This window comes from Galleria mellonella, unplaced genomic scaffold (assembly GCF_026898425.1).
Source record: "Galleria mellonella isolate WM207_F2 unplaced genomic scaffold, CSIRO_AGI_GalMel_v1 utg63, whole genome shotgun sequence".
Taxonomy (NCBI): domain Eukaryota; kingdom Metazoa; phylum Arthropoda; class Insecta; order Lepidoptera; family Pyralidae; genus Galleria; species Galleria mellonella.
Window position 1 is genome coordinate 3,525,657 of NW_026442130.1, and position 25,114 is coordinate 3,550,770.

The window sequence follows — 25,114 nt, forward strand, 5'->3', positions numbered from 1 at the left end:
GTTGTGTTTTTTTTTTATGTTTGTAACCTCATAACTCTAAAGCAGGGGTTCCCAAACTTATTTTGTCTACTGTCCACTTTGAGAATAAACTATTTTTTAGCGCCCCCATTTATTCACCTACTTAAAAACCACTTTTACTTCAAGATCAACAGATCACCCCCCAAGCCTCTACACAACGCCCCCATTTTTTTTTCTGGGTCTCTTACCGTCTCCCTTTAGGCCTGCAGCGCCCACAATGGGGCGTTATCGCCCACTTTGGGAAAGGCTGCTCTAAAGTATAAACCAATTTGGAATATTATTTTTATATCTGTAAAGATTAGTTCCATAAAAAAATTATCAAAATCAGTTTATTAGTTTAGTTTTTAAATCAAAATAACTGGTTTTGTCTTCGGTTTTTTTGTGAAACACAACTACTTAAGGAACTAGATATTATATAGAAAATAATATTAAATACGCCAATAGTTGTACCTATAACTTCATTTTGTACGTATAACAGGTCTGGACAATAACAGCAGTAAAAATAGGTAATATATATGTATATGTATAAATATCTATATATTGACCTAATACCTGATATACTACATATCATTTATATATATAATATATATAATATATATAATATGTATATATATATATATATTAGGTCATGGGATGTCCTCTCTATTAATCTGTCCGATTGTGGAGTAAGGGCATACGGGTACGCAACCCCGGCCTCCATAGCTACTACAGTTACAAAACCTATGTCCTCTCCGTAGCTGTAGTATCCCCCATTTTTCCTATAGTTCCTTTCCACTTATCACCTCCTTTCCTTATAACCTATTCCTTTCCCAATGTAACCTATTTCCTTTCCCTATCCGATGTTAAGAAGAGCAGTTCTTTTTCAAAATGATAAGAGAAATTAAAACGCAACTACCCCAGGAGGGTACCGGCACTGCCGGAGAATCCGTCCCTGAGTGCAACTCAGGCAGTCCCATCGTATCTGGGGGGGACAAATTTCTCATCGACGGCGATGCGTTATGCCACGGGTCACGTCATGTCTCCCCTGTTTCCCCAAATGGCAAAAAGAGGGCAAAGGAATGCCAAATTGCAACGATGAATGTTTGTGGAGGTATGGATAGTAAAATAGACGAAGTATGTGAGATGATGAGTGAAAGAAGAATTGATGTATTAGGAGTAAGTGAAACAAAAAAGAAAGGCTGCTCTATTACTACTTATGACCGATATACTGGGTACTGGTCTGGAGTTAATGACTCTGAAAGAAGCAGCCAAGGAGTGGGAGTTATTTTGTCAGAGAGAATGAATGCATCTGTTAAAGAATTTGAATTTGTAAGTCCTAGACTCCTCTGGATACGACTGAAAATTGGTTTGACCCGTATTTTTCTCCTTTGCGCTTATGCCCCGGATATGTCCAAGCCACCAAAGGTCAGAGAGGATTTCTGGGATAGTGTAAGAGAGATTATGACTAAATGTAAGGAGAATGAAAGAATTATTTTGATAGGTGATTTTAATGGCTGGGTGGGAATCCGTCGCGATGGATATGAAAGGAATTTAGGAATGTTTGGAGATAAAAGAGTGAATGAAAATGGTGAAAGTTTATTAGAAGTATGCCTGGAGAGAAATCTGGTGGTGACTAATACTTTGTTTAGTCACAAACTGATTCATATGTATACATGGCAAAGGCAAACTGAGAGAAGTATGATTGATTTTGTAATTGTGGATGAACGATTGAGAGCGAAAGTGAAGGATACAAGAGTCTATCGTGGTACGAATGTCGGAACCGATCACTTTTTGGTGATATCGAGAATAGGTGGCTTATTCAATAAATGGCGACATCGTCCACGTGTTCGTATGTCAGAAATAGAAAGAGTAAGAGTAGAGAGACTGACAGAAGAACAGGTTCGAAATCAGTATCAAGAAAGATTGAATGAAAGATTTAGAGAGCTACTGAAGAAAGATAACTATGAGATAGAAGAATTTTGGAAGGAATTTAAATGCGGAATCTTTGATATAGCTACTCAAGTTTGTGGTGTAAGTAAGAGGAAGGATGTTAAGATGAGAATGAATGTATGGTGGGATGGCGAAGTGAAAGAAATGGTGGCTCTAAAGAAAAAGGCATGGATGGATTTGTTAGCTACCAGAGCTAATAAGAGAATGCAAGGTAATGTAAGTGACATTGAAAAAATTGCAAAAGAGAAGTATGATGTAATGAAAAAGAAAGTTAAAGAATTAGTAAGCAAAAAGAAAGAGGAATGTAAGGATGAGTATGAAAGGAAATTCTCTAGAAATTTTCGAGCTAATCAAAAGCTTTTCTGGCATTTAGTTCGAACAGCTAGAGGTAAAAAGAGAGATCCGAAAATGGGCGTGATAAGGGATATGGATGGTAATGTTATCACGGAACAAAAAGAAGTCTTAGATCATTGGAAGAGATATTTTGAAAGTTTATTTGAACGTGGAAGTGAAAGAAAGAATGTTGAAAATGAAATAATGGACGAAGAAGTTGACAGTGAAAGTGATATAAGTATGGATGAAGTAATGAATGCAATGAAGATTATGAAATTTGGTAAAGCAGCGGGATTCGATAGAATATCTGCCGAAATGCTTAAAGAAGGTGGAGAAATCATTGTAAACCTGCTGTGTCTGCTGTTCAATAAATGTTGGCGGTCCGGTTGTGTTCCAGGTGACTGGAGCAAAGCCGTTATTGTGCCACTATATAAAGGCAGCGGGTCACAGCAGGAGTGCAAAAATTTCCGCGGAATAAGCCTTCTTAGTGTTGTAGGCAAATTGTATGCTAGGATTTTGATTAAAAGAGTGATGAATGAGACGGAAAGTAAAATTTGGGATGTGCAAGCAGGGTTTCGAAAGGGTATGGGATGTACGGATCAAGTCTTTTCCTTAAGGTGCATAACAGAGAAAACCTTAGCTCAACATCAGAAGGTTTTCTGCGCCTTCATTGACCTTGAAAAGGCTTATGATAGAGTGGAGAGGAATGAACTGTGGTCAACACTGGCAATGTATGGGGTGAGCAGCCATTTGATACGGGCATTCAAATCTTTATATAAGGATTCAAATGCCTGTGTCAGAATAAATGGAGTCTATACAGACTGGTTTGGCATTGAACGCGGTGTTAGACAGGGCTGTGTAGCGTCTCCTTGGCTGTTCAACCTATTTATGGACAGTTGCTTGACCGATTTGAAAGGATCTAATTGTGGATTCAGGATGAATGAGTCTCTGTTTAAGACTCTTTTATACGCCGACGACCAAGTACTTTTTGCATCGTCGGAGTATGAATTACAACAAATGGTGACTATAATGAATGAAGCGTATGCAAGAAAAGGTATGAAAATACTCGTAAATGCGAAGAAGACGAAGGTAATGGTTCTTGAGAGGAATGAAAGTTTAACGGCATGCCAGATTATGATAGGAGATGAAAAAGTAGAGCAAGTGAGTGAGTTTCTATATTTAGGTTCTTTGTTTACGAGGGATGGGAAGTGTGACAGAGATATTGAGAGGAGAGTAAAAGCGGGAAACAGTGTTAACGGTGCACTGCTCTCGATTATGTCAAGTAAAAATGTATCGAGCAAAGCTCGCCTTGCTATAATTTAAGGAGTACTGACACCAACACTCATGTATGGAAGCGAATCGTGGGTATGGCAGAAGAAGCATGAAAGTAAGATAAATGCTGTACAGATGAGAGCTTTGAGAAGTATGTGTGGTATTACTTTAAAAGATAGAGTAAGAAACAGTGTGATTAGAGAGAAGTGTGGACTGAAAGACGATGTAGTGACAAAAATTGAAAAAGGAATGTTGCGTTGGTTTGGTCATTTGGAGAGGATGGATGAAAGAAGAATTACGAAAGAGATTTACCGAGCAAGAATGAATGGAGATGTCGGTAGGGGCCGCCCTAGACGGACGTATGTCGACCAAATAGGCGACGTGCTGAAGAAGGGCCAAATTAAAAGTACCCGTAACCGACGAGCGTGTATGACAAGATTGATGAATGTGGAAGAAGCGAAAGAGGTTTGTTTGAATCGAAGCATTTGGCGTTCCATTGTTTCTGCCTACCCTAATGGGAGACAGGCGTGACAGATATGTATGTATGTATGTATATCTGACTAGCATAGGCGATATTGAAATAGGCGATATCTCTCATCCACCATCAATATTCAGGGATTCAGTATAACTAGTAGATTTCGAAACAGTACAGTGTCTAACAACACTGATATTCAAAACCTGTTACAGACCATTCAAAAATAATAATTTAAATATTTTCCATCTAATGTAACTGTCTCAAATAAGCAAATGCACGCAAACTCATAACTAAAATATCAAACAAATTGAAAGAAAAATGTATTCACTGTCAGCGAGATGTCATGACGTGTCACAAAGAAAATATGACAAAATGAAAAACATTTGGTGTAGAGATGAGCTTTATTGTCAAAATATCGATATTTGTATCGAATTTCACATTTATATTGTTCTCTATAACATTTTATATGATATAGAAAACATAATAAATGTGAAAAAAGCATGGTAAGTGATTAAGAAGAAACTGAGGTGTGTTTCCAGTCTTTGAGGAATATGAAATTAATATCGATCATTTATGAAACTTACAATGGCAAACAAGCTGACAGCTCACCCGATGGAAAGTGGTATAAGTCGCCTACAGATACATGAACATAATAGCCTGTGATACCTACGGTACTCCCCACGCGTTGCCATTCTTGAGGACTTTGGTGTTATGCTGTAATTTTACTGGCATATTCTACGTTTCAAACTAAAACACAGTCATGCAAGCAATTATGGCAAGTAAAGCTACTTCTTGGCATATATATAATATATATATATATATATATATATATATATATATATATATATATATATATATATATATATATATATATCGATATTTCATTTCGGTCCTATATAATCTATATTTCAATAATATCGATATACATCGCTCATCCCTAATTGTTCGGTGTCAGCATTTGTGATCTCACCCTTATTTATGTGGACCAAAAGCTATAAACTCAGCTACATCCATCAGCATTTTAGATGCACGAGATATGGCAAAATTAGGCAACTGTTTTAACTAACTTAGCCTCTTTGGACAAGTTCGCTTTGACGAAAGTTTGGATGGAGTTTCCATTTTCCTTTTCATGACGTAGAAGTACAGTTAAGAGATACGAATATATCTTATGTAATAACATAAGTATTCATATGATTGATCTACTAAAATATTAGTTTATTAAATATATATATATATATATATATATATATATATATATATATATATATATATATATATATATATATATATATATATATATATATATATATATATATATATATATATATATATTTGATTTTATTCGTAGGTATTATATTTTGCTTCTCAACAAATAGGTAGATTTTATTTCACAAAATAAAACCGACTTTAATCGTAACATCAGACATTTTAATTTCAATACTAAACTGCTGAACCCATTTTGATGAGATTCCTGTGCGAACAATTTAAAATAATATCCTTTCAGATAAAAAATAATTATCAAAATCGGTTTATAAATGACGGAGTTATGAGGTAATACAACCGTATTGAGAACCTCTTTTTTCAGTAGTATTAATTTTGTAATAAACAGAGGGCCTACCATGAAATGTTTTCCGAAATTTCGGGTCCGAACGAAACACAAATTTTATATTAAAATTACATGATATATACCGTTTAAAAATAATAAAAATGCGAAAGTACCGTTCCATTGGACTTTTATGGTAGGATTTATGTCAAACGAAATGCTAAGCTCTATTTACTGGGTCCATTTCAGTATGAACAAAAACACGAAATTTAATCCGAAAATTCGGAATTTCATTTCGTGATAGACCTCCAGAATTTGCTCCACAAAGAAAAATGACGGTTTCAATCTTTAACCCAATTAACATGTGATTGACATGGGATTTTTAGGAGAAACCACAACCATTAGATTCTAATCTGATGCATCTGTAAAGGCATGACATCAGCTTTGATATTCATACTTATCAGCGGGACTGTGCCCAATTGAGTTTCTATTAGGTTAATCTGCACCTCCGGTAACTCGGTTTTTTTTTATTCCACTGAGGTGGCAAACAAGCATACGGCCTACCTAATGGTAAGCGATTACCGTAGGCTATGAACGCCCGCAATACCAGAGGTATTACGCGCGCGTTGCCGGCCCTAAAGAAACCTCTTTACCCAGTGAACTAGATTTAAAAAATACAAACATACATATTTTATATATTTACACTAGCTTACATATTAGAAATATATATATATATATATATATATATATATATATATATATATATATATATATATATATATAAGAGAAAAAACTCTTTGAATTCATAAATAGAATAGAATATAAATAATCTTAATTCAAATAGACTTATCTTTTTAAATCGTCATATTTTATGAATGTATTGCTGGAATTTTGTATCTGCTGAGAAGAACCCGTAGGAAGCCCAACAGTTAATTTAACATTTGCATAGGTACTGTGACTATAATAAACATTATGTTATATTTAAAAGTGTTATTAAATGGAAAATAAACAAACAGGACAGAGGTACCCAAGCAAGCTTTGCTTGCTTGGTTACCTCTGTCCCATTCGTGTTTCAACCGTGAAGCAGTTGTGTTTGCATGGCTGTGTTTCGGTTTGAAGGGTGGGATATGGCGTGAATTTACTGGGTACAGAGGAATAACACCTGAGTCCTCAGGAATGGCAACGCATGGGGAGTATCATGGGCGAAACAGTATACTCTGTTATGTCCATGGTACTGCTCATGTCTATAGGCGGCGGTAGTCACTTACCATCAGGTGAGCCGCATGCTCGTTTGCCCCCTGTGTTGTAAAAAAAACCATCATGTTTATATTCTGTGGAATTAATCACAATGATTTGTAATTGACCTCCTTACATTATCACCTATCACCACTCCCTGGTGTCCCGTCAGCGTATATCTACTGATAACACGGGCGGACTTACCATTCCAATATAACGCTACTGTAAACCTAGATATGATAATACAAATTCGTTCACAATAATAAATAAGTTGAACTGTACTTGTCGAAGCGTTTGTTCAAACACGCTCTATCTATATGCTATTAATCTATGGTTTTACTTATCCGAATATCACATTTTAGGCGTATACACTAAGGGAATTATACGGCGCTCGTTTGTTCATAAGATGATTGATGGTGGCCGCAAACTGTTCGTTCTCCCTCACTCAGTTTTTTTTCCGAGATAACTTTATATCGCCATGTTCCGTCTGCCTTCTGGAGGTTCGAATTAGATTTCGCGCTGCGACGCTTTTTGTATAATCACCATTTTGACAGATGATATTACAGTTGTTACAAGACAGTGAAATTGAGATATTAATTTATCTACTGCCCCGCAAACAAATGATTCACTATACAAATTTTTCTTCTGTGGCTTTGGTTTTTTTGTTTTGTTCGTATTCTATTGTGAATGCGCTGACAGCTCACCTGATTGTTGCCGTCGTGTTACTGTCCAGAGTGAAATCAAAATAATTAGCATTCATTTAAAAGACTATTCTCGGAATGAAACTGAACATTTTTCTTAAGAAAAGTGGCTTGAAAAAGGCCTAAAAATTCTTGCATCTCACACAATAATAGGGGTATCCAGCTGTCAAGTTCGTATTTTATTTCCTTTTCAATTCATGTACCTACCTTTGAAAAGTATATTAAATTTGATTAGAACAGTTCCTCAAAAAGATGTCATTGAATTTGATACCACAATATATGTACACAATATATGCACAATACAACAGGGTGATACATTATGATTTGGTGGGTAATATATATTGTAGTTACCATATCTATATATTGACAAAATAATAAATGTTAAATGGTATATTGAGTATTGATTATCCAATATACGAGGTCTGTCCGGAAAGTTCGTATAAAAGTGTTCTGGAATGCGAGAAAGAGGAGTGGGGAGGCCAGGTAAGCGCAGGACCCCTTCCTTATGTCCCTAACAATGCTTCAGTTCTGGTCTGACCGCCGTGCGGTGCGAACAGGCTTGTCACGCCATCTGTGAAGTTACCTCTTAACGAAACCCCGTCGGTATGGAGCCCGCTTCCGTTGAAGAGCAGCGCGTCGTAATCAAGTTTCTCTCGAAACTCGGCAAGAATGGCCGTGAAATTTTTGCCGATCTCAGAACAGTTTATGGGGATGATGCTGTGAAGGAACCAACCGTCCACAAGTGGCTAAAAAGATTCAGAGAGGGCCGAGACAATGTTGATTGTTTTTTTCGATGTTCGGGGGATTGTCCATCAAGAATTCGTCCCTCCAGGCCAGACAGTTGATGGAAAATTCTACGTCGATGTGCTCAGACGCCTCAAAGTTCGTGTGGCACGAGTTCGTCCAGAATTGGCGCGAGAGGGGCGTTGGATTCTTCACCACGACAATGCCCCTGCCCACACCTCTCTTGTTGTCCGTGAGTTTTTGAGTAAAAATTCCATTACGGTGACCGAACACCCCCTATTCGCCGGATTTGGCCCCGTGTGACTTCTTCTTGTTCCCAAAAACCAAATTGGTACTTCGGGGGCGGCATTTGGGGGACATAAATGAGATAAAAAAAGCTACGACGGGGCAGCTGAGAAACCTACAACCAGAGGACTTTCAAGGAGCCTTCTCACAGTGGAAACGGCGTTGGCACAAGTGCATTATGTCACAGGGGGAGTACTTTGAAGGGGATAAAATTGATTTACCTGAATAATTGTAAAATAAAATTTTTAAAAAACTTTTATACGTACTTTCCGGACAAACCTCGTATAATATCGAAATGAAACGATCGAAACGCATGTGGGTATCCGTTAGTATAGCTGAAATCGAATGGGTGTTTTTTTTATACAACTTAGAATGGCAAACAAGCTGACAGTCTATCTGATGGAAAGTGTTAACCGTCGCCTATAGACATGAGCAGTACCATGGACATAACATACGTTGCCATTCCTGAGGACTCAGGTTTTGTTCTCTCTGTACCCCGTAAATTCACATTATAACATTTTCTCCCTCCATAAACATCCACAGATAACCGAGAACCCGATATATAGATATCGCATTAGAACAAAAACTACTCATACCTAGTTATGATCTTCAAGGTACCATTGTAACGACTAAACCTCACATTTTGTACGTCAGATCTTCTTTGAAGTGTTTCTTTTTGAATTGTGTACAACACAATTCGACATAAACTTGTAAAAAAAAGAAATAAAAGAAAATAATATTTATAACTTTATTTGTTAATATCACAATAGATACTGCTTAATATTTACATTAACATTTGTAAATTAATATACTGATCGTCCTATTCTGTCATAAAATAAATACGTAACAGGATATATAGGTATCTTGACGACAAATATTTATATAGATAAATATTTGTCACCAAGCCTTTTTATCTCCAAAAAGTTTTAAATCAATGCAAGAGACATCTTAAAGTATAATTTAGGCAGTGCGGTGATATCTGTGGTATTAATATGCTACAAACATCTAGAGATCTCCTAAAACATTACCACAAGCCTAACTGGGATTATCAACCCGCTTGCCAATCATGGCAACCATTGACATAACCCTCCAATAGATAGAGACCTATGTTCAGTTGTAGACAGTAGCTAATAGGTGCCCAATTGTAGGACTTCAATAGGTTTACACCAATATTCATGTTATTTTTAAATCTACTGTAAATATTCTGATTGGAAATCTTTGATTTGTGGATTGATAATACCTAATTTTACTGGATATGTTCTGATTACAAATATTTTACACGTAGCATGAGTGACCCCTCCAGCTTCCTTTATTCTGCTCTCTGAATCTTTCACATGGCGACAATTGTCATAGCAGATATAGAAGATATTCAACAGGGCTTTGGACAAAAGTTGGTCACAGCGAGGGTATATAAAAGTGCAGAATCCCAGTGGAACCGTTCGTAGACTGAATGTGAAGTAGAATGCAAATTATGGTTCACTTACTATTTTGTATAACCTTGCTACCTTTTTTTTTTTACTTAATGGATATACCAATAGTAGCCCAAGTAATTTGTAGGCTACAAAATGGATAAAATTATTTAATTTATTATCTTGTCATAGACTAGCAGAAAAAATATCATGAGATCTTTAACATTATCTGACCATTAACTTTATTTAGACAGTAAAAAATATATATATATATATATATATATATATATATATATATATATATATATATATATATATATATATATATGTGTATGTATATGTATATATATATATATACAAAAATACTTCCTTAAATAAGATTTTGTATACAGATCTGTAATTAGATCAACATGTTAACTAACTACTTAGTTATCAACATAAACATAATGACCCTAAACTGATGTTGTATTGTTATACATAATTTAGTTTTCTTTAGAGCTCTACCTTTAGATATATGGACCTTGTACATTTTCATCTTATCTTGTTTCTTCTGAATAAATGTTTAATTTAATATATAATACTTCTTAATATTTCAATTCCATTTTGTATTATATTTTCAAAATTTTCGGTATATGATTTACCAAATTAATATATATTCATTGTATCAGTAGTTTTTTTCTCTCTTTAATATTCATTTATTTTTTCAATGAATATATATGGTCAGTTTTAAAGTAATATGTAATTATTGTACAAAAACTGTGAAGATCTAATCACTCTAATAGATCACGATTGTATTCGGAATTCAACTCTAAAGAATTTCTAAGTGGCATAATATTTCGATCCAATAAATTACGATCTCGTTTCAATAAATAAAATATTGTTATGAATACTACAATGAAAATGGTAAGTCCAGAGCACAATATTAGAAGGATCACATTCATTGATACCTTTTCGGTCTCAGATTTAGTGTTATTTGAATCTAATTTACTGCGTTTTAATGTGGGAATATCAGAATTCTCATTATTACCACATTTAATACCATGAACATTATCGTCGTGAAATATTTTATCAGTAGCTGTAAGTTCTACACTTCTTGATATAATCATTTCAGATCTTGTGTATCTTATGATCTCTTTGCACGAAATAGGATTAGCACCAAAACTAATTGTATCTAGTTTAGGGGCTACTAGAATCAGTCTTTCGATATCTAAACTCTTTATGTTATTGTAATCAATAATCAACTTTCTTAGTTTCAAACATTCGTGAAACATATCCACATCTAATTCGTTAATATTATTATTGGATAAATCCAATATTTCAGTTTCATGTAATCCTTTAAGGAAACCGTATCTCAATGAACTTATGAAATTGTAAGATACGTTCAATACCTTCAAAGATTGTATGCTCTGGAATATACCCGGTTCAAGGGATTTTATTTTATTAAAACTAAAATCTAAAGCTTGGAGGTGACGAAGATTACTAAAAAACGTGTGATTGATCTTAGTAAAGCTATTGTTACATAGATTCACACTTTGTAATTCGCTGAAAAAAACTAATTCTATACTTGTGAGTAGATTAAAAGATAAATTTAAATCTATTAAATTAATTAACGCATTAGTATGTGGATTATTAAAAACTAATATTTTATTATTTGAGACGTCTAGTTTTTGTAAGTTAGGTAACATTTGTAATCCAATATCGTACAACGTAGTTATGTTATTAGACGAAATATCTATAAAAATCAAATTGGATGTTTGTGAAAACAATTTTGATATATTCACAAGCCTATTGTTATTCAAATACAAAGCTTTTAAATTTCCCATACTACTATTACTAAGATCTAAATACTTTATTTCGTTAAAAGAAAGATCTAAGCTGTACATGTTATTCATATCTATAAAATTATTGGCATCGATTTCTTTAATTTCGTTATGAGATATATTTAACCTAGCCAAGATAGGCAATTTTGTAAAAGCCATATTATTAATAGATGTAAATTTCAGATTGCTTAAATCTAATGATCTCAAATAACGCCCTGGACTAAACATATCACTTTTCACAGTTCCCACTAAGTGATTTCCGTGTATTTTTAAATATTGTAATTTTGTTAAAGGTAATGCAAACTGATCAATATTCGTTATTTTATTTTTAGATATATCTAACAATTTTAATGCAGTTTGATTAATGAATGCATTTTTTGGTATAAATGTTATTTCATTACTGTCTAAATATAGTACGTCTAGATTTAACAAACTATCTCTTAAGAAAGACAAATCACTGATTCTATTGTGTGAAAGTTCCAATGTATTTATAATACTTGCATTAAAATATGCTGTTGGTTCAATGATACTAATATTGTTTCGACCTAACTTCAAGTATCTCAAAGATGTCATTCCTGAGAAAGCTTTACTTCTAATGGCTGTTATATTTTGCGAATTCAAGTTTAATGTTTCAATATTGCTTAAACCTGCTAAAATTGATTCCGTAATTTCTCCATTAATATTATTTTCACCCAAGTTTAACGTATACAGATCATTGTTTTTAAATACATTTTCTCCTATAATGGTGATATTATTGTCAAACATATTTAAGTATCGAAGTTTCTTATTAGTTATGAACATAACTGTTTCAATGACCGAGTTGATTCTATTATGACTTAAATCTACATATTTCAAATTGAACGCTGAGTTAAAGCAGTTAGATTCAATTGTTTCAATCGCATTGTGTGTTAAATTAAGTAGTTCTAAAGATACCAGGTGATTTATATCATTGCTCGATATTTTAGCAATCAAATTGTTAGTTATTATTAAATGTTTCAACGATTTCATGTTAATAAGCGTCATATTGAGAGAAGTTAATTTGTTATGACTTAGAGACAAAATATTTAAGTTGTCTAAATAATATAAAGAATCATTTTCAATTGTACTGATCGCATTATGGTCAAGATACAATTCGTTTAATTTTGGTGCTTGCTTAAACGTAGCTGATGATAAACTACTCAAGTTATTAAATGACAAGTCAAGAAACAATAACTCATTTGTATCACCGTTTAACATTTTGAATGTATCTTCTGTTATTACAGAAATATTATTATTTGATAAATTCAGTTTCTGCAGTTTAGACAATTGTAAGAAAGCTCCGTCATTAATAACATCAATTCTGTTGTTAGATAGGTCCATAAAAATACAGCTAGTATAATAACGGAATGCTTCTCGTTCAATTGAAAGCCAAGCATTGTTGGCAGCTATTAAAGTACGCACCCTTGAATCAAAATTTGTTGAACCAAAAAAGCTAAATTTGAGTTCTCTGAGTCTAGAGTTTTTCATAACAAATGTGACGTTAGGATTACTCGAACAGTACGGATTTACAACGCCACTGGTAATATCGAAACACGTAACTGTATATTGGCAGCTATTAATCATAGGTCCGATCTGGCAACTTGAGCTGATGATGAAGGGGAATTGTGTTCCAAGTATCGTTAGACCTGAAATGATAACATTTAAATTTTAGTTTTTATTGGTTTCATATTTTAATAGCGTATCTTGATACAGTTATTTTATACGCAGAAAGCCATGTTTTAAAAAAGTATTAAGTATGAAAGTGGATGCATGTAAAGGAAGAGGATGACCGAAGGAAAGGTAGATGAACTGTGTGAAAGATGATATGCATAAAACAGAAATGAATCTAAAAATAATAGTTGACAGGGATTTGTGAAATAAAAAGACATATATCGCCGACCCAAAATAAATGGGATAGGGTAAGGCAATGAAATTGATTGGTCTCATATTTTAAATATTATTAATATTTCCAAAATAATAGATAGATAGATAGATATATCGTTTATTTGTTTGTTACTAATCACACACAACATGTACATAAGAATAGATAATACATAAAACAACATAAGATTTATAAAATTGTGTTATTATGTGTGATCTGCAGCAATACAAAAAGGTCGAAGCTCAGCGTGTAACATTATTCAAGGAACAAAACACAGATTTTCAGCTTTAACCCATTTGAGGGTATGTGAAAATAATAATTAAAATAAATATAAAATAAAAAGAGCAATATTTTTGGTGATTGTCTGTGCAGTGTGTGTATAATAAAAATAATGTAAATAGTTCAGAGTATAATTTGATATAATTTTAACTGAGTGGTAAGGATAAAGCGAAAAAAAAAAGAAAATATTAATAAGAGAAACATGGAAAAAAAATATTAAAAATCATTACATGAGATTGCAACCGCTAGCCAAGAAATTTCTGTGGAATGCCTAAAATTTGTTTTTTTAATAAGTATTCTTTGTGATGTTTTTTAAAACTGTGTACGGTAGTCAGATGCCTAAATGGTGGCGGGATGTTGTTCCAACATTTTGTTACTTGCTTAATAGCAGTTAAAATATTAAAATACATGAAAGGAGATACGTGTATTACACCCCCTTACGGGGAAGGCCTATGTTCAACGGTGGACAATTAACATCTGATATGATGATAATGAAGACGTGGATATATGGTGCTATCACAGTACTACTATAGTTTACATTATGCTCAATACACACAGACAGATTTACGTGTATACAGACGTCATTTGTTTATGTAGTAACTACATGATAATCATGTTTCATGCTATTTTAAATAAACTATCTAGGGTGTACTTCTGTAAAACGTAAATAGGATTATAGTTTCTATTAAAAAAAAATGCTACATCTAATGTCTAATTGATAAACATAATTATGAAGTTCACGGATTGTATTTCATAGTCAGGTCCGAATTGAATATAATTACGATATATATATATATATATATATATATATATATATATATATATATATATATATATATATATATATATATATATATATCTCGATTCCTCTGATACGATAGCCAATATATACATGATATTGTATAATTGATGTCTATATCTATTTTGTCTTTCGTATCGATAAATCTGTTTTCACCCTTCAGAGCGATACAGTGACGCCTATAGTTGATTCATGGCGGAAATAGATAAGACCTATACATAAGAGTGGCATAAAACTCTGTTTTTATCTTAATCTTTAGTGGCTACTGACTATAAACTTTTATAACCTTAAAACTTTTCTCGCTGAAGTAAAAGGTAATATATAATTATATAAACTGTGTATCTGTGTATATATATATATATATAACATATTAGCGGCCCGACCCGGCTTCGTACGGGTGGACATTTTTACAACATAAAAAAAGTGGTTACTGTAATATTACGATAATAGTTGTACATATAGTATTACAAATTTTTTTTGTAGTTATTGATATTTTCTTCAATATTGTAGAACATACTTTTGTTCTATCACTAATAGTTTCCGCAGCGTACGCGACGAAAGATATTTTATAGCATTTTTTTACACGTTGAGTTACGTTACTAAAGTTTTAGTCAATAAATATAGTCTATGTTACTCAGGGTGAATGTAGCTTTCTAATAGTGAAAGAATTTTTGAAATCGGCAAAGTAGTTTTTGAGTTTATTCATTACAAACATACACACATAAATACAAATCTTTCCTCTTTATAATATTAGTGTAGGTCTATAAAGTAAGATATATAGATTATATTTGTTGCTCAATCATATTCGGATAAAATTAATCCAAAAATGGACAGAAATAAACAAATAGTATACTCTATTGAAGAATAACAAAATTTTTAAGGTAGTATTAATATATACAAGCCGTGTGGTCTCGCCATAGAATGGACCACACCTTCCTTTCCCATAGGTGTCATAAGAGGCGACTAAGAGCACTCAATTGTCGAGGAATGGGCGGCTACCTCTCTTAAAACAGCACCAAAACCTTATTACGGTTGCCAACCCGTTTGCCAAATGTGGCAACTACTGGCGAAACCTCCCATGGAGAGGCCTATGTTAAACAGTAGGCATTTCTCTTGAGCGTGAAAGGGTATACTATTACGAAATATTAAACAACACAACACAAATCGAAGAATAATTAAAGTACTCACACAAATATAACTTTAAACTCATTTTGTATGAGATAACAAAACACATTCACTTAATCTAATTAATTATCATTATTTCCAAACATATTCCGATCAATAATATTAATATTGACAGGAATTAGAAAATAAAAAAGTTTTAAACATACTCACACAAATATAACTTTAAACTCATTTTGTATGAGATAACAATACACATTCACTTAATATAATTAATTATCATTATTTCCAAATATATTCCGATCGATAATATCAATAATAATAGGAATTTGAATATAAAAAAGTTTTAAACATATTATACACGGTTCTTTTATGAATACACTAATTATACTGAAACAATCCTTTGTTTGTTTGGACTTAAAATCAATGGAGTAGTCATGTTAATTTTTAAGCAACTTCGACAAACAACCTTAAATTTATCTACATATATTATTTGTCTTCTGTATATACGTTACACGATCACTGTCAAATCTGACAGATTTGAATGTAATAAATAATATTTACAGGGTTTTTTTTTTTTTTATAGAACTTAGAATGGCAAACAAGCTGACGGCCCACCTGATGGAAAGTGGTAACCGTCGCCTATAGACATGAGCAGTACGATGGGTGACAATGGTATGGTAGCACCGCCTGCGCTAACGGGATACGCTGGTGGAGCACCAGTGAAGCGTGATAGATGAGAATGAAAACAGGCCAGTTAGCATATCATGAATTCATCAGGAATTAACCATGATAGTTTCCAGGGGGAACAGCAAGGAGGTCGACCTGGTTGGGTATATTGCTAGCAATGGGATTCTCAGTCTCCATTACTAACAATCCCTTTCCCCCCATTTACAGGGGTTTTGTTACTGATGATGGTTGATGCTCGTTACATAAACCGAAAACGTAGACTATACCTCGCCGCCTAGTTTCTTCGATCCTAGGTCAAATAGTTGTGAAGACGTATAAATTAAAGCTGGACCTCCTTTTGGCTTAATTTATGTTTTAAATATAGGTTAATTTAAAAAATAGATAGTAATGTGTTTCTTCTAAGAACAAAGAATTACATAAAAGGAATGATAAAATAAAAACTGTAAATCATATGGTTGCCTCCTTTCTTCTTATGCAAATATAATTAGTGAAAAGAGGACGAAAGATACACCATCACTTACTATTATTGTCAATTCATAGCAGGCTAGTGTATAAAAAATGCTAAAAAGAAGGAATTACATAAAAGTAATGATAAAATAAAAACTGTAAACCATATGGTTGCACCGTTCTTCTTATGCTAATATAATTAGTGAAAAGAGGACGAAAGATACACTATCGGTTACTATTTTTCTCAATTTATAGCAGACTAGTGTATAGAAAATTTTTTCATTTAATTAAATCACAGAAATTATTATATTTATAATGAAGTCTCCATTCCTTCTATGCAGACGGATGTCATTATCATATTTGTGTCGTCTCGGTACATAATTATCGACAATTATATGAGTTGGTAGGTAAATGGTCAAAAAAAATTGTATTTCTCTAATTATAATCATAGCCGTGTTTGAGAGAAGGGGATGGGGGGGAGGAAGACCCTCATATCCATTTCAACTTCAATAAGATTCACCCTGGAAAAATAATTTTAAAAACGCCAATGGTTACAATCTGTCATCAGGGGGGAAGGGATTGTTAGTAATGTCTGACGATCCACCTGATGGAAAGTGGTAACCGTCGCCTATAGACATGAGCAGTACAATGGACATAACATAGTATACTGTTTCACCCATGATACCCCCATGCGTTTCCATTCCTGAGGACTCAGGTGTTATTCCTCTATACCCTGTAAATTCACGTCATATCCCACCCTTCAAAACCGAAACACAGCCATGCAAACACAACTGCTTCACGGTTGAAACACGAAAGGGACAGAGGTACCCAAGCAAATGACTTTTGTACAAAGTCTCCCTCTGGTATATAAAACCGAAACCAATTTTATACCAAAACCACTTTCTATAACTACATTGTTTTGTAGTGGAATATGAAACCATTGCATACAAAACATAAATAGAATGCATACGAAACAAGAATACACACAAGAATCACGGCCATTCACGGAATACACAAAATAATCCCTATGGTTTGCTACGCGTAAGTACTAAAGCGTGCTAATACACGTGCCGTGTCATTTCAATGTCATTGTCACGCTTTTCAAAATTATTGACAGAAATACAGGATGGAGATAAATACAGGACAGATATATAACTCAACAAGGTCTCAGTTTAATGAACTATTTTATACAAAAACTCTGGAAATTATTTAAAAAAAAAAATCTAATCTCATACATCTTGCTCTAAGTCTATTAAAAATAGACTAACTCCCCGAGTGACTGAAAGAAAATCAAGTGTTAAATGTTTAACTCCGCGATACAATTGTTCAGGAGGGTTGATTCTTAACGACCTTTTTGGGCACTTTCCCTCTTTTTATGGGCCCATTGTGGACAACAAGAGGCGCGGTACAAGTGATAAGTGAGGCGCGATCGAACATCAGATGGCGTGTCCGATAATTTTATTGGCACCATTTTATTGGACGACTTTTATGATGGTCATAGTTTTTTTATTATATTGCGGTCAAGGTTTTGAATCAGGAAAAAACTGAATTCAAATAATGTAGACACATTTTATTTCAATATTGCCTTTTTGACCTTCGTACGTGCGGATTTCAGAAGTAGTATAACTAACGACAGAGATCGCTCCTAGATGGCGTGCCAATATAATATACACATCAGTTTTTAAGTTTAATAATTTAAATTAATGATTTAATTTCCATTAATTTAAGTTAGTTTTGCGTAATGGATACAAACAAATAGATATCATCATCATCATCATTTCACTGCTGGACATAAGCCTCCCCCATAGACTGCCATAAAGAACGGTCCTAAGCCACCTGCATCCACCGACTTCCTGCAATGCGTTTCAGGTCGTCACTCCATCTAGTGGGGGGTCGTCCTACACTGCGTTTGCCCGTACGCGGTTGCCACTCAAGAACCTTTCTTCCCCATCAGTTGTCGATTCTTCAAGCAATGTAAACCGTTATAATGTCTAAAAATTATAAAGACCCCTCATATAAATTCTTCCTAAATATTTTCTACATACAAATATATATTTATTATATATTTACATATTCTAATTACAAGTTCTTATTACAAATTTATTATATTAGTAAGATGAGATTAGTTTTATAGCGTAGAGTGACGGAATGTACAATATATTACTACCATATCATGTTTGCGATGTTCTAAGAGGTGGCAAGTAATTACTGACATCATCACTTTGGCCAGGTAGTTTGGCATACATTTTAAGTTTTATTTTCCTTTCAATAGCGTAGTTCACTTTTCTAGTCGCCTATTAGTATATTTTTAAAACATAAATAGTTATGACACATTTTACAGTGTTACTACATGGAAAAAAAACAGGCAACATTATTAAAACTTTTTTAACTATTTACAATTACATCATTTAGAACATAATAAATGATCTACAATTCGTGCCTTGTATTGCATGATTTATCGTCTTTGCCTGCAACTTCGTCCACTTAATCGGGATATATTGTTCGACCATGATAAAAAGTGGCTTATGTCCGTTCCCATTGCAAGTTGTACTTGTATGCCAAATTTAGTGACGATTATTCGACATTTCAAATCAGTCAGCGATAAACTGTATTAAAATTTATTTATTTATTTAATTTATTATTACGTAAATGTATAATTCATTAATTATTAAAACATATTCTATTAGCATTCGGAAACTATGTAGGTATATATGAATGCAAAATACATTGAGAATATTCGACTTAAATTAACATCATGTAAGAAGTATTTTTTTAATCTACACTCGATTTCTATTCATTCACCCATCCAGCCATGGGTATTAATGGTATTAAGGAATATATTCCATAATACAATTTTCTATAAATTAGCGTTCCTATAATGAGGATTTAACGTCAGAACTCACGACATACCTATATAATAGAAAACTTCCTTTTTATGTCCGTATAAATAACTTTGAAATCCTTTTTTGATCCCTTTATTTTACAACTGGGTACAAATTCGCAACAGCTGAGGGGTCGGATTTATGTCATTTTTATGTAAGCTAAGTTAAAATCTTTTAATCAGCTCACTGAATTTTATTAGCTTGAAGCCAAGTTTATTAAAACTGTATTGAGGGAGAGTGATTTTTTAATAAAATATATAGTAAAAAAATCTACTTTTTTGTATCATATTTCTAACCGACATCAAAATAGAATTAGAATAGAAATTTATTATTTGACAAAAACGATTATTAGAAATATTGAGGACAGAAGGAGAAAAATGTTGGGACACTTGATACGACACGACGACCTTATGAACATTATAATAGAAAGTAAAATAGAAGGAAGGAGAGGAAGAGGGAGACCGAGGCATAGTTATATAAGGCAGATCAAGGAAGGAGTTGGTGTCGTGTCGTATCAAGAGGTGAAAAGACTCACTGAAAATCGTAGTGAATGGCAAGAGCTCCACCGACAAGAGCGCAGCTCTTAAATAGGATAGATAGATAGAGAGATAAAAACAAAAAGTTACAAATACAAGATACAATGGACCGCACATTAGACGAACCTGTATCGTGGGCACCCGGCAAAGATTAACAAATTACAATTTGTTACAATAATAAGTACATATGTAGTGGGCGGATGCTTATTTCGTCGGAATCTTCGATCTTTTTACTCTTTATTTTTGTTCCCCAATAACTCTAAGACATAGATTGATACAGAAAAAAAATTTTTTTTTTGTTTGAATCGTTATACTTTCAGATTGGTCATATAGTAATTTTATTATAACCAGTTCAGTACTTTAGTTATTATATCTTTTTTTTTATATATATACAACTTAGAATGGCAAACAAGCTGACGGTCCACCTGATCGAACCATGGACATAACAGAGTATACTGTTTCGTCCATGATACCCCCATGCGTTGCCATTCCTGAGGACTCAGATGTTATTCCTCTGTACCCAGTAAATTCACGCCATATCAAAATAACTGGATTTTTATTTAATAAAAATATTTAATTTTACCACGATTGAAGGCGATTTCTTTTTGTGGAATCTTAAATTATCTAAACTGTTAATCTCTTATGAAATTATACCACAAACTCTAATTATAAAATTATGATACGATCTCTTTGTTCTTTGCTCAATGCCAGTCTACCTTTGCCGTAGGACATTTTTATTTTTTGTTGTGTTATTAAATTTTTTTATCTTTAATTTATTAATGAAATAATAAGGGTACTAAATTCGACATCAATGATGATAAATCGTTGATTGAGGGAAAATGACATATGATTTTTAATTTTGTTTTATTTAGTCTCATTTTAATAAAAGAACTACGTACCTACCCTGATAACATTGTTTTGATATCGAAAGTTTCAAAATTGTTTTTTCTTTTACCACTGATGGTTTTTTATACAACTTAGGATACAAGCTGGTCCAGCGATAACCGATAGCGATAAGCGATAACCGTCACCTATAGAGATAAGCATAAACAGAGACATAAGCATAACATAAGTAGAGATAAACAGTACCATAGATATAAGCTAGTATACTATGTCACCCTTGATACCCTTCATGCTTTGCCATTCCTGAGGTCTATGGTACTGTAATTTGTACCCTGTAATTTCAGTGTATTGTACACTCAGCTTTCCTGATTTTCCCTCTACTTTACCCAGTCTTACGTCTAAGGACTGTAGAGTCGTTACATTACATTAATTTAATTAATATTTGATTTGGGTATTTTTTGTAGTACTGCTAGCTTTTACCCGCAATTTCATCCAAGTCACCGTGATTTATTCACTGACTAGAATAAAAGTAGTATGTGAATAAAACATGCAAACATACAGCCCAATCAAAGTGACGATTACAATGATTATTTTCAAACTAAAACCTATTTTATTTTCGCAACTATTACAAATACTTATTTAGTAGTTCAAACATAAAACCGTAACAGATAGACACATTGGAAAGCAAGTATTATTTCTCTATCTTTCACAAAGTAGATAATGTCGCGTACCATAGACAAATAGCTCTATGCAATAGTGGCACTTTTTTTTCATTATGAATATATTTTAATACGTATTGGATTCATCATCATCATCTGTCCATCGCTGAACATAGGCCTCCCCTTTAAACTGCTCTAAGGCACCTGCAATTAATTACTTTAAAAAATCTATAATTAAATGGCTGAATAGATTAGATGGAAGTAAATTATAAGATTAGTACAAGGACAGGTTACATCCTTAATTGAGATATAGGATACTTCATGTACTAGTTCATGCAAGCAAAGCCGTTAGTAACGGTTAGTATAAAAATATAAAATAAAGATCGTTTGATATTTAACAGAAAAAATTAAAAATAAACATACCGTGATATTTCATATTTTTATAATTCTTCTAAAAAAATAAACTCCGCTAACTACATTACCTCACACCATCGCCGAATTGTAAGGAATTGTTCCAAATAATTATTCCCCTGTCCTCGGCTGCACATAAATCCACTGTGTTGCGCCTTAACTACGCTGCGTAGATTTCACCAATCCCCCCCTTAAGGGTAATTTGGGAGGCTAGGACCAATTCTTACTTTAGTATTACCACGAATTATTTGAATTTACCTCGTCAATGTTCAGCTTTGTTTTAACTGGCATTCCCTTATCTGAGTTCGGAGTTATCGCCTCTGAGAACGCTATGCTTATGTTTTAACTTTGTTATTTCTAAAACAATAATTTCATATTGATTTTCAAACTGAAAAGATATTTAAAAAGAAATATGTTCACGACTGTATTGTCTAACTGGGTAGTCAGAGGTATTTTTTGTTGGGTGATAATTATCTACGTTTCATAATCTGTGTCACATGACCAGTCATGTGACTGTGAGTGTTTTCGAGACTCGCGCCATTTTTTTTTGCTTGTTAATTTTTTTCTTGTCTTTGGTCGAAGAGCCATCTTTGTTTTTGCATAGTCATGCTTACATTAATAAAAAAAATAACAATTTAATTTTCATTTTTATTTTACAAATAAATGTATTTTCACCTACAGAAAGCTACATTACCATTGAGTAACTTGTGCTATATTTTATTATCAAGCAGTGCATTTACAGGGTACAGAGGCATAACACTTTACTCTTCAGGAATGACAACGCATGGAGGGTACAGGGATGGTACTGTTCATGTCTATATGCGACTGTTACTGCTTTCTATTAGACAGGACGTCAGCTTGTTTGCCATTCTAAGTTGCATGAGAAAAATTCAAACCAACAAACAAAACGTGGGCGGATCGCTCGTATTTATATACAGGTACGCATCAATCAAACAATAACAACTATAAAACAGTAATAAAGATCATATCGGAACATCAAAATACCTGTATTATTTATTGGACGCTGTTATTTGTCGAAAATCGAAGTTTTATGATGGGTGAAAGTGATCCTTCTTTTTATGTCCGCTAATTTTTTATGACTTGAAGTATATTTCGAATTAGAAATTAAAGACGGTACACACGTAGCTTGCTACTCTGTATACATAAAAAGAAATATTTTTTAATATCATAAATATGAAAATCATTTTTTTTACAACACAGGGGGCAAACGAACATGCGACTCACCTGATGGTAAGTGACTACCGCCGCCCATGATCACCCACAACACCAACGGCATTGCAGGTGTTCTGCCGGCCTTTTAAAAAGGATTATGCTCTTTTCTTGAATGTTACATTTTCGTATCAGTTCGAAAATACTGCTGCTGGAAGTTGATTCCAAAGAGTGGTTGTGCGTGCATATTTAAATATATCGGAATATGATATAACATTGGCACAATTTTGGCCGTGTGATCCGGCATAAAATAAGCCACCCCTTTCTTTCGTAAGAAGCGACTAAGGGAGGGCGAGAGATGGACAGCAGCATCCTAAAAAAAAAACAATTTTTCCATAACTGACTATAGGTAGGGTCATTTTTTCATTTTGTTCATGTTCATAATGATTTGATTGTATATTCGATTCTCTAACTACCATGCGACTTCTTTACGTGAAATTTACGAGACAAAAAGATATATAAATAAAAATATTTCATAATGTAAACAGCAGTAGTTATAGATAGATAGATAAATAATTTATTTGCATTACTTACACACAAACAGCAATAGATACAAATACAAAGTGAAAAAAGATAAAAAAAATACATGTACAAAAAAAAATGCATAAAATTAGTAACAATTTTTTTTTCTTCATCCGTGTGCCACAGTAATACAAAATGGCCACAACACAGCTTATTGCTTTGCCCCTAAAAAGAGCAGAACACTGATATTCTGTTGTGGCCAAAAATGAGCCAGTAGTTTCCATATTATACTATCTTTGCCTATACAACCGGTGAGCTGGGATCGAAATTATTTGCATAATTTAACCGTTGGGTTCCGGGGATAAATGGTCCATGTTTATTTATTGATTGTACCTTTAGTAAATAAATCATAGAAGATTATGTTTCTACAAAATGATGGTAATAGGTAAAGTAAATTATGGCTAAAATCAACATAGCTGTGTGTATAACTAAGAAATTAAATAATTACAGATTGTAATAGAATATTTGTACCATGGTAGGATCTTAGAGTTACGTATTAGAAAAAAAAATATTAAAAACAATTTTCGGATTAATACATTTATTTTAACATATCACATAGTAAGCCTTACTTACCTATTCTGAATACCCTCTTGACAATTTTAACAACACTATAATCAATAATTATATATATAAATTAGGACAATATTAAATTTAAACCGTTGTAATTCTAATTAAGCAATATTTTTTAATAACCTAGTTACTAAGTTTTAATTCTATAAATAACATCTAATCAGTAACATAATAATTATATGAATTTGAAGTTTAATAAATCATAACGACACTTTCTAATTATAAATGAAATTTAATATTCTATACTTAGTAAAACTACACAAAGACCGATGTGTTCCCCTCTGTTTCTGTCGAGCGACTGACTATAGAAACCGCCTTTAGCTCATTATCTATTACTTGCTTCCCGCTTACAGCGTGGCGGATGTTGTAGTGGGGATAAATTAATCAATTTCTTGACTGTTTTTTTTACTCGACGATAACATTATAAATTCTATTAAAATCCAGTAATTTAAGATTGTA

The 25,114-nt window shown here is 33.1% G+C and overlaps 2 protein-coding genes across 5 annotated transcripts in view; one reads left to right on the top strand and one right to left on the bottom strand.

The window, feature by feature from the left end:
* Positions 1-25,114, top strand: part of LOC113520068 (hemicentin-2-like) — a 358,904-nt gene that overhangs the window by 211,522 nt on the left and 122,268 nt on the right. The gene's annotated exons all lie outside the window — the stretch shown is intronic.
* LOC113521004 (chaoptin-like) lies at positions 10,278-23,437 on the bottom strand. Of its 3 annotated transcripts, XM_031909993.2 has the most exons (3): positions 23,339-23,437; positions 22,592-22,690; positions 10,278-13,429 (listed from the first exon to the last, which is right to left on the bottom strand). In XM_031909993.2, the coding sequence occupies exon 3, from the start codon at positions 13,365-13,367 to the stop codon at positions 10,716-10,718; it is 2,652 nt and encodes an 883-aa protein (XP_031765853.1). In that variant the 5' UTR covers positions 13,368-13,429; positions 22,592-22,690; positions 23,339-23,437; the 3' UTR covers positions 10,278-10,715. The 3 variants fall into 3 exon arrangements, with proteins under 3 accessions (XP_031765853.1, XP_031765852.1, XP_052755933.1); XM_031909992.2 differs by lacking the exons at positions 22,592-22,690; positions 23,339-23,437 and adding an exon at positions 16,079-16,254 and having other exon boundaries at positions 10,280-13,429; XM_052899973.1 differs by lacking the exons at positions 22,592-22,690; positions 23,339-23,437 and adding an exon at positions 15,932-16,055 and having other exon boundaries at positions 10,280-13,429.

What these genes read in the sequence shown, in the direction of transcription:
- LOC113521004 (XM_031909992.2), bottom strand. Translation starts at nt 16,124, where the DNA reads ATGTGTATTGTTATCTCATACAAAATGAGTTTAAAGTTATATTTGT. An exon ending in GAGTTTAAAGTTATATTTGT is followed by an intron (nt 13,430 to 16,078) that starts GTGAGTATGTTT and finishes TTATCATTTCAG; the next exon opens with GTCTAACGATACTTGGAACA.